The 17,427-nt window shown below is 42.7% G+C and overlaps 1 protein-coding gene across 1 annotated transcript in view; it reads left to right on the top strand.

The window, feature by feature from the left end:
* Nucleotides 1-2,033: 2,033 nt before the first annotated feature.
* Nucleotides 2,034-17,427, top strand: part of LOC109936799 — a 35,725-nt gene continuing 20,331 nt past the window's right edge. The window contains exons 1-7 of the mRNA XM_048614860.1: nt 2,034-2,123; nt 7,641-7,665; nt 10,391-10,522; nt 11,704-11,844; nt 14,150-14,243; nt 15,737-15,822; nt 16,946-17,041. Coding sequence (XP_048470817.1) covers nt 2,034-2,123; nt 7,641-7,665; nt 10,391-10,522; nt 11,704-11,844; nt 14,150-14,243; nt 15,737-15,822; nt 16,946-17,041 — 664 coding nt within the window. The remainder of the gene's footprint in view (nt 2,124-7,640; nt 7,666-10,390; nt 10,523-11,703; nt 11,845-14,149; nt 14,244-15,736; nt 15,823-16,945; nt 17,042-17,427) is intronic.

The following is a 17,427-nucleotide window of genomic DNA, read 5'->3' on the forward strand; positions in this document are numbered from 1 at the left end:
TCAATGAGAGGCGTTGTTTGGTGATTTTCAATATTGTTACTTTGTCAGGACTGCTTTTTGTCATTTATACAAATGATTTGGACGTGAATATGGTTAGTAGGTTTGGAGACGGCACCAAAATTGGTGGTGTAGTGGACAGCGAAGAAGGTTATCTCAGAGTACAACAGGATCTTGGTCACATGGGCCAATGGGGCGTGGAGTGGCAGATGGAGCTTAATTTAGATAAATGTGAGGTGCTGCATTTTGGAAAGGTAAACCAGGGCAGGACTTACACACTTAATGGTAGGATCCTGGGGAATGTTGCCAAGCAAAGAGATCTTGGGGTGGAGGTTCATAGTTCATTGAAGGTGGATCATAGCAGTTCGACAGGGGACAGATTTAAAAGGGACCTAAGGGGCAACTTTTTTCAGAGGATGGTGCGTGTATGGAATGAGCTGCCAGAGGAAGTGGTGGAGGCTGCTACAATTACAACATTTAAAAGGTATCTGGGTGGGTACATGAATAAGAAGGGTTTAGAGGGATATGGGCCAATTACTGGCAAATGCGACTAGATTAATTTAGGCCATCTGGTCGGCATGGACGAGTTGGATCAAAGGATCTGTTTCTGTGCTGCACAACTCTATGACTCTATGAGTCACATCCTTTCCATTTGTCTTCAAGGGCTTAAATTACAACTTGTGGGCACACATGTTGATGATTCCTCAGAGGACTTCATACCTTCTGAGGGCAGCATTGTCACAGGTTATACAGCCTGGAATCATCACAAATACTTGCAATTCGGTGAGTCCAGTTAGAAGGCTGGATTTTCAGCTGGGTATTCACAGTTCACAAAGGAGCACAAACAGACGGTGGGTGTAGGAGCAGTTGTGGAAAATCTCCCAGCTCCTTCAGATGATTGGAAAAGGGAATGATTGAGGGGCAGTGGCAGGGAGTGACTGTAGCATTAATAGACACACACTGTCCCCACAAAGGGTTGAAGCAAGTTATGCAAGATATTGCGAGGAGGTCTGCCACAGAAAGAGTAACATTTCCTGTTTGGATATTCAAGAACAGTTTTCAAATGAGTCTCTGGAGATGACAGTCAGAATCCCTACAGAATGTAAAGAGGTTATTTGACCCATCGGGTATGTACCAACCCACAGAAGAACACCTCACCTAGACACAGCTCCTTATCCTATCTCTGTAACTCTGCATTTCCCATGGCTAACCCACCTAGCCTGCACATCCCTGGACATTATGGGGAATTTAGCATGGTCAATTCACCCAATCTGCACATCTTTGGACTCTGTGGGAGGAAACCAGAGCATCCAACAGAAACCCACACAGAATGGGGAGAACGTACAAACCCCACACAGACAGGCACCTGAGGGTGGAATTGAACCTGGGTCCCTGGCACTGTAAGGTAGCAGTGATAACCACTAAGCCACTGTACCACCCCAATTACTTGGGATACTTTTATTCATTCATTGGATAAGAGTGTCATTGGTCAAGCTTTATTGCCCACCCTAACTCCCCAAGAACAGTTAAGACTCAGCCACATTGCTGTGGGTCTGGAGTCATATGTAGGCCTTACCATGTAAGAATGGCAGATTTCCAATCTGGGCACCACACCTTAGGAAGGATGTTTTGGCCCTCAAGGGAGTTCAACACAGGTTTACAAGGATGGTACCTGGACTTCAAGGGTTACCTAATGAGGAAAGATTAGAGAAATTAGGCCTTTATTGCCTAGAATTTAGGTGGTTAAGGGGCAATCCAGTCAAGATCTTCAGGATATAGCCACAGGTGAAGTTCCAGAAGACTGGAGGGTGGCTAATGTTGATCAATCATTTAAGAAAGGTAGCAAAGACAAACCAGGGAACTACAGGCCAGTGAGCCTGATGTCAATGGTAGGCAAGCTATTGGAGAAGATACTGAGGGACAGGATCAACCAACATTTGGATAGTCAAGGTCTGATTAGGGATAGTCAGCATGGATTTGTGCACAGGAAGTCATGTCTGACAAATCTTTTAGAGTTTTTCAAAGAAGTAGCCAAGATGATAGATGAAGATAGGGCCGTGAATGTTGTCTATATGGACTTTAGTAAGGCCTTTGACAACGTCCTGCATGACAGGCTAGTCATGAAGGTCAGGTTGCATGGGATCCAGGGAGAGCCAGCTAATTGGATTCAAAATTCCTCGATGGTAGGAAGCAGATGGTGACGGTTGAAGGTTGTTTCTTAGACTGGAGGCCTGTGACTAGTGGTGTGCCACAGGGGTTGGTGCTGGGACCTTTGTTATTTGTTATTGAGACAAATGATCTGGATGTGAATGTACAAAGCATGATTAGTAAGTTTGTAGATGACACAAATTTAGGAGGTATCATTGATAGCGAGGAAGGTTATCAAAAATTACAGAGGGATCTTGATCAGATGGGAAAGTGGGCTCAGGATTGGCAAATGTAATTGAATACAGATAAGTGTGATGTGTTGCCTTTTGGAAAATCAAACCAAGGTAGGACTTATGCAGTAAATGGTAAGGTCCTGAGAAGTGTTGTGGAACAGAGGGACCTAGGAGTACAAATACATAGTTCGTTGAAAGCAGCGTCACAGGCAGACAGGGTGGTGAGGAAGGCATTTAGCATGCTGGCCTTCATTGGTCGAGGCATTTAGTGTAGGAGTTGGGAACTTATGTGACGGTTGTATAAGATGTTGGTGAGGTTGCGCTTAGAGTATTGTGTACAGTTTTGGTCACCCTGTTATAGGAAAGACACAGTTAATTTGGAAAATGTGCAAAGAAGATTTACAAGGATGTTGCCAGGAATAGTAGGTTTGAGTTACAGGGAGAGGTTGGCCAGGATAGGACTTTATTCATTGGAACGTAGGAGAATGAGGGGAGACCTTATTGAGGTGTATAAAATCATGACGGGCATAGATAGGATGAATGCATATAGCCCTTTTCCCAGGGAAGGGAAATTGAAAACTAGAGGGCATAGGTTTAAGGTGAGAGGGAAAAGATTTAAGAAGGACCTGAGGGGCAACTTCTTCACACACAGAGAGTGGGTGCGTATATGGAATGGAGTGCTGGAGAAAGTGGTTGAGGCAGGTACAATAGCAACATTTAAAAAACATTTGGGTAGGTACATGGATGGGAAAGGTTTAGAGGGATATGGATCAAATGCAGGCAATTGGAACTAGCTGAGCGGACATCATGGTCAGCATGGACCATTTTGGGCCGAAGGTCCTGTTTCCATGTTGTATTACTCTATGCCTCCATGACTCTATATTAACAAGGAAAGACAGGGTAGATAAAGATAAAATATTTCCCACTGGTTGAAGATTCTAGAACCGGGGGCATTGTCTAAGAAGTAGGGCCAGGCCATTCAGGAGAGATGTCAGAAAGCATTGCTACACACAAAGTATATTGGAGGTTTTGAAATTTCTTCTTCAAATAGCAGTTGTTGCTAATTCAGTTGTTAAATTTAAATCTGAGATAGACACATTTTTATTAAACAAGCGTTTCAAGGGTTATGGGGCCAAGGCAGGCAAATGGAGTTAGGCCACAGATCAGCCATGAATTTAGTGAATGGTGGAGCAGGCTCAAATGGCCTACTCCTATTCCTATCTGCTCGCTCAGTGACATGACTGCTATACCACTACTGCCTTGCACAATTACAGTGGTCTTCCAGAATTACTAAACTATAAAGCTATGTATATTATGGCTAGCTCAGTTGGCTGGATGGATAATGTATGATGGTACTGGGCATAGGTTCGATTCCTGAACTAACAGTGACAACTTCTGGAGGCCTAGCTACCTACTTGTCTTTCCCCATGCTTGTGGTCTCAAGCTATCTACAGTATCGCCAGTAATCTTTCTCCAAGAGTATCTCCAACACTTGGTTTTCATTTCAGATTTCCAGCACCCACAGTATTTTGCTTTTATTTGAGTATTTAATTCACTGCCACTTCTCTTCCAGGCATGCCCACTTTAAAAATGTCCTGTTCTTCTCTCTGAAGGGATTTAACGTTTTAAACTTTCGAGTGCAGGAGGTTGAGGGGTGACCTTAGAGATGTTTATAAAATCATGAGGGGTGTAGATAACGTGAATGGCAGGTGTCTTTTCTCTAAGGTGGGGGATTTCAAGGCTAGGGGGTATATTTTTAAGGTTAGAGAGAAAGATTTAAAAAGGACCTGGGGGCAACTTTTTTACACAGAGAGTGATTTGTCTGTGGAATGAAATTCCAGAGGAAGTGTTGGATGCGGATAGTTACAATGTCTAAAAGACATTTACATAAGTACATAAATGAGAAAGGTTTGGAGGGATATGTGCCAAGCGCAAGCAGGTGGGCCTAGTTTAGTTTGGGATTATGGTTGGCATAGACTGGTTGGACTGAAGGGTCTGTTTCCGTACTGTATGACTCCATGACTCTAAGACATGTTCGCCTTCATTGCTTTCTTTCTTCATCCCGATGTTTGCCAAAACTCACTTTCCCTGTCACATGTCCTTCCTCCACAGTTCTGAAGAAGAGTCATACTGGACTCAAAACGTTAACTCTGCTTCTCTTTCCATAGATGCCACTAGACCTGCTGACTTTCTCCAGCACATTCTGTTTTTATTTCAGATTTGCAAAATCTGCCGTATTTTGCTTTTATTGCAGCAGTTCAGGTAGGCAGCTCATCACCAGGTATATCTCAAGGACAATTAGGGTTGGGCAGTGATATCCTCTTCCCGTGAAAGAATATAAAAAGGAACTCCATACATACCCAGTGAGGTGATAGGTGGGGATCACTGATCCAGAAACTGGTGGAAAATCGCTGGCAGATCTGTATAAGTGCCATATGGGCGTCAAGGTAACCCTGTTGGTTGTGACTCCTGAATGGTCCCTCAGGCACAACAGAACACATTTACTTTGAAAAATTTAGATTTTCCAAATTCTCATCCTGATGTTCAGTTCCCTCTGTGGCTCCACCCCTCTGTTTATCTTGTAAGCTCCTCTGACTCCTAAGACCTCCTAAGTTCCTCTAATTTGACTGATACATTCATTCATTCATTCATCTCCAGGTCCTTCCATTCCATCTTTGGCAAATGCCTTCAGCTGCCTGGGTCCAAATCAATCCCCACAATTCCCTGTCATATCCTTCTACTTTAAGCTATTCCTTAACTCTTATCTCTCTGACGTCGGAAAAGTGAAACTCTTAAAACTTAAATTTAGCATCATTTAGTCATTCGCATTTTTTCAGTTTATCTTTCTGGATACGCTTTGGAATTCTCTATCCCAGAAGACTGTGGTGGTCCCGTCCTTGAGTATATTCAAGTCAGAGACCAACAGATTTCTTGAAATTAAAGATATCAAGGGATATGGAGGTGGGGGCAGTGTAAGGAAAACACAGTTGAGATCAATCAGCCGTGGCTTTAGTTGATTGAATGGCCAGATAGCCGATACTGCTGCTCCTATTTCCATTGTTTCTCTGTGCCATCCTCATACTCAGTGTAAATCGGGACCCTGACCTTTACCTGCAGCTTGCAATTTGAAAGGATGTGTGAGAGTTTTACATCTGCCATGGCGAAAAGCTGGTTTCAGATTCTGCTCCCACACGTTGTTATGTGACACAGATTTCTGTCCGTTCCAATCATTCAGTTTGAAGAGTGAGTAAAAGTTCATTGCTGCAGAGTGCTTTATAAAATCCTTGGGAGAGTAAGAAAAACGAGATCTTCTAACCTTGCACAATCTTCCCTGCAAGAGAGAGGCTAAGTGTTTGATTTATGTGGTGAGGTGCCAGATTTTATGGACAACTGCTCATTCATTGGCAAATCAAGTTAATAAGGATTTTATTTTCTCTCTGTTTCCATAAAGTTAAAACCTAAAACGTTTTAATAGCAGCATACTGCAGTGCCCTCTGGTGCTGACAAGCAGATGTTTACTAAACTATTGTAATGTCTAACAGCTAACAATGTGTGGGTTGATTGTTGTCAAGCAGAACTCTTAATGCAGTGAGTTCTGCTGCTGGGACTAAGCTCAGTAACACTGATTGACTGAAAGGTTTATGGTTGGGACCCATTTCCACACATGAGGAGCAGTAGATTTTCGAACTGATGATTCGTGCATAAGTACAATTGCCAACTCCACGGGTTAGCAAACTATCCATCAAAGCAAACCAAACACTAGGCTTTATCTCCAGTGGGGTTAAATTGAAACAGAGGAACGTTATGCTAAATCTGTTTCGAACCGTGGTTACCTCACACTAGATCTCAGCGCAATGTTATTAAGAGCAAATTTACAAGGACGTGACCAAAAATGTGTGGGTAGCCACATCAGGAAAGGATTGGCAGGCAGGGGCTGTTTCCTCTTGGAAAAAGAAGACTCAGGATGACCTCACAGAAGTAAGGATTTTGATCAAGTGGACTCAGAAAGAATCTTTCCTCAGGTGGGGAAGAGTATACCTTGAGGGTGTCCATATAACATAGGGACCCAATAGAGAATTCAGAAGAAATGCTTTCACCCAGAGAGTGGTGAGAATGTTAAACCTGCTCGCACAGGGAGTGTTTGATGAGAGTGGTATCGTTATATTTAAGGGGAAGCTAGACAAACTGAGGAGGAAGGAGAGAAATAGAGGGTCATATTGATTGATTTGAAGATGGGAGGAAACCCAAGATTGGAACATAAGCAATTGCGTGGACTGGTTGGGTAGAATGGCCTGTTGCTGTATTGTTTGTGTTGTGTAATCTAAAGTGAATGGGCAGTTGATGATGTCTCTGTGTCCAGGACAAGGGAAAGGTCTCCAGGTGCCTATACATCTTTACTCCCTCCTTAGAGCTGATTACCTCCCCATACACTAAACAGTCCTCCTCCCAGCCTTTATCATCTAGGGAATGTTCCAGAAATAACAAACAGTAATCTTTTACTTAGAGAACATTCAGGTTAGACTCCATTTGGAGTACTGTGAGCAGATCAGGACCCCACATTTTGGGAAGAATAAATTGAATAATGGACGGAGTACAACGTAGATTTACAAGAATGATACCTGGGCTTCAGGGGTTAAGTTATGAGGAGCGATTACACAGATTAGGCCCATTTTCTCCAGATTTAGAAGGTTAAGGAGTGATCAGCCATGATCAAATGGCGGAGCAGACTTGATGGGTCGAATGGCCTAATTCTGCTCCTATGTCTTATGGACTTATGGTCTGATCGAAGTCTTCAAGATATTAACAGGAAAAGACAGGGTAGGTAAGGATAATCTATTTTCACTGGGTGGGGATTCTATAACTAAGGGGCATCATCTGAGAATTAGGGCCAGACCATTCAAGAGGGATGTTAGGAAGCACTTCTACATGCAAAGGGTGGTAGAGGTTTGGAACTCTCTTCCACAAATGGCAGTGAATGCTGGATCAGTTGTTAATTTGAAATCTGAGACAGAGAAATTTTCATTAAGCAAAGGTTTTAAAGGAGAAGGGGCAGAGGCAGGTAGGCCACAGATCAGACATGATCTCACTGAATGGTGGAACAGGCTCAAGGGGCTGAATGGCCTACTCCTGTTCCTTTGTTCCTATGTTCCTATGTTTTGATTATTGCTTTAACAATCACTTGAAGGAAGTATTGATATTTTATCTTCCATTTCATTCACAGTCTGTAGTTGTAACTTGTGATATTTTCTTGATATTTTTCAGGTTTCTCAGCAAAAATGTCCTCCAGGTAAAAGCACCATTTCATTCTGAAACTACTGGTTAAATTATTATGGGTTTTATTATGCTTTCTTACTCCTGCTGTTTTGCATTTAGTAGTTGATGATATAACAGATGCTTTTGGGGAGGGTGGTTTACATCAGAAACCAAAGGTAAAGATAAGGGGGAAGTCTATGGAAACATTGGGTTGCTGTAACTTGGCCTTGATCTGGGGACGGTGTATTCACTGCATGTTATCTTCACAGCATGGCTGGGTGTAATGGCTGCACCACTGAGAGTGTGTCACAAGGTCATAGATTCAAAGCACGCCTCAGAAATTTTATCAGGTCATTGAGACTGCTGCTTCAGTGCAGTGTTGAGGGAGTGCTGCACTGTTGGGTTTGCTGTCTTTTGCATAGGGCTTTGATAAGATGTAAAAGATTCCATAATATTATGTAAAGAGTGGGGGAGTTCTTTCATTTTCCCATGCAATACTTAACCCTCAATCAATATCCCACACAAACAGATTGTCTGGTAACTTCCACATTGCTGTTTGCAAATTGACTGCTGTCATTCCTATATTACAACAGCGGTTACACTTCGAAAGGTAACTCATTGGCTATAAGGAGATTTGGGACAACCAGTGGTCATGTAAGCTCTATATAAATGCAAATTTCTTCTCTTTGTAAGGATGCCAGTCATTGAACAGGTCATTAAGTCTCAGGATATGGTCTGGGTTTGAGCCTATTTAATTCACTACCAGCAGAACAGTCTTGGGGTTTTCCACTGAACAAAGCTTGTTTGGAACACAACTCCAACGTGGAACATTTGGGTTCAATGGCCTGTCCCCATTCTAGGTAGCTTCAGATCTTCACTTAGCTTGTCCAACCTTTAATTATTTTGAGTAGACATATAAATAAACCAAATTGGCTATTTTCACAGTAAACTAAACACCATAGTTTATCACAGTGTCTTGTGTGATGTGGGTTTAATTTTCAGTGCTCAACCAAAGCTAAACTTGTGGCAGTGATAATGGTCCTCACATCTCCCCTTAAATAATCTCTGAATCATCACCACATTGTTTTTAGTTTGCATGCTAGCACAATTGATTTATTTCCTCCTTTAAGAATGTCTGGAGATGAACAATATGGAAAATGTGTTTCTCCAGTCTTAATATTCTATCAGTGCCAGTTTGGTTAGAAGGTTGTAAGTTTAAGTCCCTCTAGACTGAGTTAAAACAGTTAATCATTCTAGCAGGTATGAAGTAATATCCCAGCATGACTCAAACAGAACAGCTTGCTCCCAGAATCTTGACCACTCATGTATTATATAACAAAACTGATAGGGATCTTGCAGCACCTTGGCAGTGTCCCTATCTTTGAGCCAGAAGGTCTGGGTTCAATTCCCACCAGTCCCCAAAGTACATTGTGGCTTACCAGATAGTTTGGTTAAAATAACCATCCATGAAACTGCCTAAGTTAGCAACATGATCATGTTACACTGACATTAGCAGTCACATAGTGCTAAAACTGTAAAGATACAACAGCCTGCACGAGAGAAATCTAATACTGAGACCTGTTATTGTGTCTTAAATCGATGGAATGTATTCCCAATGCAAGAGTTAGAGGGCATTGCCATTAAATATGGCCACCGTGACCTGCTGTTCTGCATGGTCAGATTGTAAATAGTTGGAGGGAGAATTTTGATGGAAATTGTTTTGGCAGTAAACTTGGTCAGATGACCTTTACACGACTTTCATCATAGAACCATTCCAGCCAAGTGCACTTCTAATTCTCTGGCCCTGATGACCTGGTTGTCAGTCATTTATTGTACACAGCCTATCCCTCGGCTATGGGTTTAAACACAATGCTTCCCTGAATGTACACAGGGTGCACCATGTGGCAGGGGATGTTGGTCACAAGCACAGCTCTAAATAAAAGAGTGAGGATTCCAAAGTGTCAGAAAATGGATAAGACAGTGAGCTTGATGTAGCACACAGGACGGTGACAATGTAGCTGAAGGGGAAGTACTGGGTAGAACTCCAAGTCTACTTCAAATCTACATGTTTGAGGTGTTGAAATACCATTATTCAATATTGAAAACTGTAGCATGAGTTCAAAAGTTCCTCATGTTGAGTGTAAAATCTAGCAATCTGTTGTGACCAACATATTTTCTTGGAACTATGAATTCAAAAGTATGGCTCAACAAAAATTGCAGCATGGTGGCTGAGTGGTTAGCATTACTGCCTCACAGCGCCAGGGACCTGGGTTCGATTCCACCCTCGGGTGACTGTCTGTGTGGAGTTTGCCCATTGTCTGCGTGAGTTTCCTCTGGGTGCTCCGGTTTCCTCCCACAGTCCAAAGATGTGCAGGCTAGGTGGATTGGCCGTGCTAAACTGCCTGTAGTGTTCAGGGATGTGTAGACTAGGTGGGTTATAGGGGGATGGGTGGGATATCTGAGGGTTGGTATGGACTTGTTGGGCTGAAGGGCCTGTTTCCACACTGTAGGATTTCTACTAAATCCCTGAAACGTCCAGGCAGCCTAACCCACAAGAATGACTACACCAGCTGAGGCAAATCTAACCAACTCATCCCCAGCGCAACAGAAACCAAAATGGATGAACCAATGTTTTAAAGCACCTCATTGTAAACTGATTGTCATCAGTGTGCCTAAAGATTAGGCAAAATATTTCAGGTATTTCACTGTACATTGGTTACGCATAATGATGAAATATTTATGTCTTCCACTGGTGAAAGGTAAATACAAGGTTTCATCATCATCATATTCAAGCAAGAGCCAGATACAATGTGCTCCCTGCGAGGAAGGAACATACACTGAGAAAGAGAATTCCCTGAAAGAATGTCGCAAGTGTTATGGACCTTGTACAGGTAAATGTTAAAGTACCTCCTTGAATCCTTCAGTAATCCTTCAGCTTCACATCTTCTTCCAGTTGCATGTAGTTTATTCAAATGCTCGTTTCCGGCAATCACTCATGAACAATTCTGATTGTCCACCGGGGAAATTCCACGTCAGTGGTCCTGGGTTCTGATGCCCCTGTGTAGCTGATTCTAGAGCTACATTTCTGCAGGTGTTTCTGGGAGGTGGAATTGGTCTTTGGCCTCCAGATCACCGGTGTTCCTTTCTCTGGTTCCTTTTCTGTGCTTCCTCTTGCCAATGTGTGTTCTCAAAGAATGGTCTCTCTTCATACAGGAGCTTTTTCTAATTCAGTTTCTTCTGAATGAGACTCTCCCATGCGTTGACATCTATGTTGCATTTTTTGAGGGAAGCCTTCATTCAAATATTAGCATGCTAAACTCTCCTACAGCTAAGCTGTGCCAGTACAGAAGATCAATACCTATACTACATTGATTCAAGCAAAGTTAAAGCAAATTTGTTTACAAGTAAATTAGATTGTTTCTTGGAAAACAGGGATATTTTGGTGTTTTTGGAGGGAAACTTCCAGGCGGAGGATTTCCTCTCCCCCCCACCCCACAAATCCCCAGTCCTCGTCCATCGATCATGAACTTATGAGAAAACAGAAATCATGAGGAGATCAGTGAAGGAAAGGTGCAATATTTCATCTGGAGGCCAATAATATTAGAATTTCCAAAATAACATCAAAAAGACATGAAAATAGAGAAGAAGTGCAAATCAATCATGATCTAATTTGTGGGCAAAGTAGGGTTGGAAAAGTTGCAGAGCCTTGTCCTATTCCTAACAGATAGCACGGTAGCTCAGTGGTTAGCACTGCTGCCTCACAGCGCCAGGAATTTGGGTTCGGTTCCAGACTTGGGTGACTGTCTGTGTGGAGTTTGCACATTCTCCCTGTGTCCGTGTGGGTTTCCTCCAGGTGCTCCAGTTCCTCCCACAGTCCAAGACATGCAGGTTAGGTGGATTAACCATGGGGAATGCAGGGTTAAAGCCTTCATAGCTTGGACTTATGGCCAGAACTCCACATTGTCCTTCCTGAAATGTAATCATTTTGGTGTTTCTGGCGACAGTTAGATATTAGATTTTTATCCATGTTAATCGCTGCTCGTGCAAACGCTATTTTACTTTGTCTTCACAGGTAACAGTATCGAGACCGTTCAGTGCAGTCCTACAACAAATCGCAAATGCGAATGTGATTCCCATTATTACTGTATTACTGATGACCCAGCTAAGTGTGAACATTGTAAGGTGTGTGGTGATAAGAAGCCAATGCTATCAGGTATGGACCAACGTCCTGAATGTTCTTTCTCCTCTTGTCCTGATTGTAGCTGCTGCTACCAGGAGACCTGGGCTCATGTTTCTGGGCTAACTATGGAGTTAATATTGTGTGAGGTCCAAGACTCCTCACAGAAATTGACCTGGACTAGCCGTATAAATACAGTGGCTACGAGAGCAGATCAGAGGCTGGGAATACAGCGGGTAGTAACTCACCTCCTGACTCCTCAAAGCCTGTCCACCATCTGCAAGGCACAAATCAGGAGTGTGATGCAATACTCCACACTTACCTGGATGGGTTCAGCTCCATCAACACTCGAGAAGCTTGATACCATCCAGGACAAAGCAGCTCACTTGATTGGCACTACATCCACACCATCCACTCCCTCCACCACCGATGCTCAGTAGCAGCAGTGTGTATCATCTACAAAATGCACTGCAGAAATTCACCAAAGATCCTCAGGCAGCACCTCCCAAACCCACGACCGCTTCCATTTAGTAGGACAAGGGCAGCAGATATATGGCAAGTTCCCTTCAAGCCACTCACCATGCTGACTTGGAAATCTATCACCATTCTTTCAGTGTTACTGCGTCAAAATCCTGGAATTCCCCCTCAAACCGCATTGTGGGCCCACCTACACCAAAAAGGCTGCAGCAGTACAAGAAGGCAGCTCACCACCACCTTCTCCACACCCCACAAAAGAATAAAAATAAACCCTTCCGTGAAAACTTTTTAATTGAGGGTGTTAACTAAAATGTCAAATAAATGTAACTTGAAGTGTACAACTTTGCAGTCCGTGTTGGTCGTTAAATTAATGATCTTATCAGTTTTGTTGTGCAAGCTATAAAAAGCATCCTGTGATGATAAAATCAATTTCAATGAATAGTGCTCTCATAACAGAAACACTGGTCAGAATCTTACAGTGGCCTGACCGAGATGGGGCTGAGTTCTGACCGAAATGTGTCAGAATTCTAGGAGAAGTCCTGGGTAGGCTTTCTCAATGTCAGAACATCTCACTGCATCTTTTAATCTTTCCCAACATTAAGGCAAGATTCTCATGAAGTAGTAGCGAATTGTCTATTAAAGGGAATTATTGTTTGTTGCTGCTTGGTGTAGGTGGGGAGGTGTCCCAAGTGAGTGAGTGGGCAGCACCGAGTGTATACAGGGTTAGTGGAGGGTGGGTGAGACTGAGGGGTGGGGTTGGATAGTGCTCCAGGCGATACTGAGAGTGGTAGAGCATGAGCCTTCGTGGGAGGTGGGTGCAGTGACAGAGAGAGAGTGAGGTTGAGTATCGGTGGAGGGGAGAAGGTCATTGACCTTTTTCCTACAGCGCCAGGCTCTCCTCCTGACGCCACGACAGCTTTGACCCGGGTGACAGCCTGAGACCAGGCCGGGCAGGGTGTGGTGTCATGGCGTCCTCTCCTGGCCCTTGGGGGAAGAGGAAGTCCTGTCCAGCAGGGCCTCCAGTTCCCTGCCCACAAAGCGGGGGTGATCACCTCCCGCTGTCTGCCATGACCGGGGCAAATGTCAGGCACCGTGCTCAGGACTGACTGCGATTGTCTGGGTGCACAACGGGATTTTAAAAATGGTGCCAGTGTCTGGTCCATTCTGGGATATCCCAGCAGGAGTGAGTGGCTCTGGGTAGGCTGAATCATAGAATGGGGCAGAGTCAGAGGAGGGGGCGGCAGAGGGATGGGGTCTGTAGTTAATGAGGAGACCTCTGGTAAGATACAGCGAGAAATCTTGCCAGGCCTCGTAGAGAGGAGCCCTCAATGAAATTTGACAAAACTGACAGTTAGCCAAAAGGAAGGAAAGGATTTAACCCAATAATTTTAGCGAATCAATGGTGTTAGTGTGGAAGGTGACTTCTTGAGGGACATATGTGACACATTATTTTGCAAAGGGATGAAATGCTGTAATTACAAAGGATCAAACACAATCAAGTCCACCTTTTTATCGTCAGAGAGACAAACAAACACTTTTTCTCAAAGTGTGACTCCACCCTTCAGGCATTGGGAAATACCAATTTCTACAAATTGGTATTTGCACATAACCAGGGAAGGGTGCAGTCTGCAGTGGGAGGATGGAGATGCTTTGATGGGACTGAATGGACAGGGTGCATGGTGTCTGCATTGACCCACACTAGAGTGGAGTGGAGGGGCTTAGGAGGACATAGGGGAGGGGGAAAAGGGGCAAGGCAAAGTGGGAGCCGGGCAGTGAGATGAGGGTGGATGGAAAGAAGGGTTGTCAACATATTATTCTTGTTCGAAGGTACAAAACATCTTGTTTATCATTCAATACTGCTTAGATAAAGAAGATTATTATAAACGGACATGCCAACCTTGTCCTCCAGGGACTTTTCTGAATACCACACAGAAACTGAAATGTCAGCCTCACACCAAGTAAGTCATTCTGTTAAACTGAGTGTTTTATTTCCTTGACAGTTAATGAAAAATATTTTCAATATGGAGCCTTTATCGTCAAAAGCTCCTTAAAACTCAGTTGACTGTGATTATTGTTGATGTTTGGTGCATCTGATTAACTCTTGGAAACTATTGAAATTAGCGTGGATTTAGACGTGCGAGAGCATGGATCTAGAGTTTTGAGGATTGATATAAACTTGTCCTTGAGTCTCATAAATGAGTTATATATACAGGTTTGCTGAGGTATGCTGGTAAATAGTATCGATGGGAGAAGAAAGTTACAAACAGACAAAGTGATAGATAAAGTGAATAGACAAATCTGTGGCAGATTACGTTCATGGTTTGAGGTTGGAGTGAAAACGGAAGGATGTTAACTGCCTTTGTTCGCTCAGTCATTTATCTCTGGCTTGGTTTCTCGATGCTCTCTTGTGAAACTTTGTCTCCTTCCTCTGTCAGTAATCTGGTTATGCAATATGCTGAAGTAACTCCAGCTCTTTATTCACACTGGATTCATGACTACACTCCTGGTTGGAACCAGGTCTCTCCAGGTTCAGAGTGTTGCTTCCCTCCAGTTCAGACTGTTCTATTTATGTCACACTAATGTCATCAGTTACCAGTTTAATGTGAGGAAGTGTGAGATCATCCAACTCAGGCCTAAAAAAGATAACTGAAACCACGTTTCTGCAAACAAGCATCTCAAAAAGTCAGTGGACAGGATCAAAAAAGTAATTTAAAAGGCTGACAGGGTGCAGACCATTATTTAAAGTGGGTTTGAAGACAAGTTAATGGATAGCATGTTATAATTAAATAACACTCTGGCTGGCTGGGTCTATCTGAAGTACTGTGTTTAAACAGATACTGCACCCCAGGAAGGATAGTTTGGCTTTACTGGGAATTCAGTGTAGATTAACCAGAATCAACATGGACATAAAGGTTAAATGATAAGGCCAGGCTACAGATACTAAGCTGTATCGCCTTGAATTTCAAAGATGTAAGGGGTGATCTAGTTGGAATGGTTCAAATGATAAGGGAGTGGGATAAATAGACAGCAATGATTGGTGGGGTGGAGGGAAACCAAGAGCAAAGGGGAATCATCGGAAAATTAACAGTGCAGTAAGAGCAAAAACTAGTCCTTCACCCAGAGGAAACAAGGCACAGTCAAGTCTTGGTCTAATTCAATGGCAAACCTGGTTTGAATGATCCACTGCAGTTCCAGTGTTCACTGCACAGCCTGCACTGGCCTTTGCAGTTCTCCTTGATGTTATGATCCAAAGGGCACCTGGTATGGCAGGAATTTGGGTATAAATTACTCTTTGAATTGTTACTAGATCTCCATTATTCCATGGGCTAAAATCCTAGGACTGATACAAAATATAGTTTACATATTAAGTTGGACACCTTTGCAAAATGAAAGGCTATAAAATATTTCAGTACCTTGTAAGAATTGGCTAACTGACAAATATCTTATACAGTTGTACAGCCTTGGGAAAAATCCTTCACACTAAAGGTAATAGCACAGCTGACAACTACTGTGTTGAATTGCTATCCACAAGAGGAGGTAAGCATCAAACGTACAGTTTTTGTGAATCAGATTTTAACATTGTGTTTGTTAGATTTTAATTTTGTCCTCTATCATTCCTATATTCACTTTGTTCCTGACTAAGTGGACAGGTTTAGCAGGATGAGATGGGGAAAAAATTATTGAAGTCTCTGGTATGGGATTGCTGCCTTTTTTTTATTTCTGTCTTCCTTTTATTTGTAAACAAGAAATTTAAGAGTCACTTTTGTGATGAAATATTGAATGGAACGGAAGTTTAATTGGGCTTTGTTTGTAGTCTAGCTGATAAAGGCACCTTCCAATGTAGCATCAATTATAGCATCATACATTGTGCTCCACTTGTGGACTGAGGTTCACTGACCTTCAACCCTGATGCTGAAGGAATGTTGGTTTAAGTCCCACTCCATAGACTTGGGGACATAACCTAGGCTGATACTCCTGTGCAGTACTTAGGGAGTGTTGTAGTGTTGGAGGTGCCACCTTTCAGATGAGATGGCAAGCTGAGGCTACGTCCACCTTGTAACAGATCCCACATCTGAGACAGAGAAAGAGAATTCTCCCATTGCCCTATTCCTTAAATGGCAACTAGAACAAATAATCTAGCTGTTTAGGTCAATGTGGTTTGCAAATGCTTGGTGCTTGCCAATGGGGTGACCTGGTTAGCAATGGTTAGCGCTGCTGCCTCACATTGTCAGGACCCAGATTCAATTCCACCCTTGGGTGACTGTGTAGGGTTTGCACACTCTCCCCATGTCTGTGTGGGTTTCCTCCCACAGTCCAAATATGTGCATGTTAGGGTGGATTAGAAATGCTAAATATCCCAAAGGGTTATAGGGATAGGGTTATGGCTGGGTTTGGGTGGGATACTGTTCAGAGGGCTGGTGTGGACCGATGGGCCAAATGGCCTGCTTTGTAGAGATTCTATGATTCTATAACTGCAATGTTTCCCACATGAATTGATGACTAAACTTCAAAAGTATTTCACTGTAAAGTACTTTGGGATGCCAGATAAGTGCAAATCTTACTTAAAATCAACTATAAGTCTGGCTACAAAAGAAGAATATGGAATAGCATAAGGTTCAATGTTGTTTGTTAATCTTTTTAAAAAATTTTCTTGACACAGGAAATGTTTCCTGCATCACTAAAAATGACAAGAAATGCCAATGCCCCCTTGGTTATTACTGTGCAGTATGCGGAGATGGGAAAAATCTTCCTTTAGGTAATTTTCACCTCACTCCATTTTTTATATTCATTAATAATGATAGATTTTCCTGTTGTTCTATGAAAGGTTAATGATTTTATCATTGCCAGTCAGCGACCAAACAGTAAATGGTAATGAGGACTTTAGCAGGGAGCCATTCAAATCTGAGAGTTTTTAACCAGCTTAACCAATTCTTTATCTTATGATCTTTCTCCTTCTAAAATGAAAATTCCACTTCTGCACATCCATTTCTTATATTCCCAAGTTAGTGTAAAAGTTATCTAGCCTTCTTCTCTATATTGTTGTTTTCTCACTCTCTTTACTTTTTGCCCTTTTATTGTAATGTCTTTTGCACAGAAATTCTTGTCTTTCTGATGCAAACATATTCCCCGTCATTTCATGCT

This window comes from Rhincodon typus, chromosome 31, assembly GCF_021869965.1.
Source record: "Rhincodon typus isolate 14 chromosome 31, sRhiTyp1.1, whole genome shotgun sequence".
NCBI lineage: Eukaryota > Metazoa > Chordata > Chondrichthyes > Orectolobiformes > Rhincodontidae > Rhincodon > Rhincodon typus.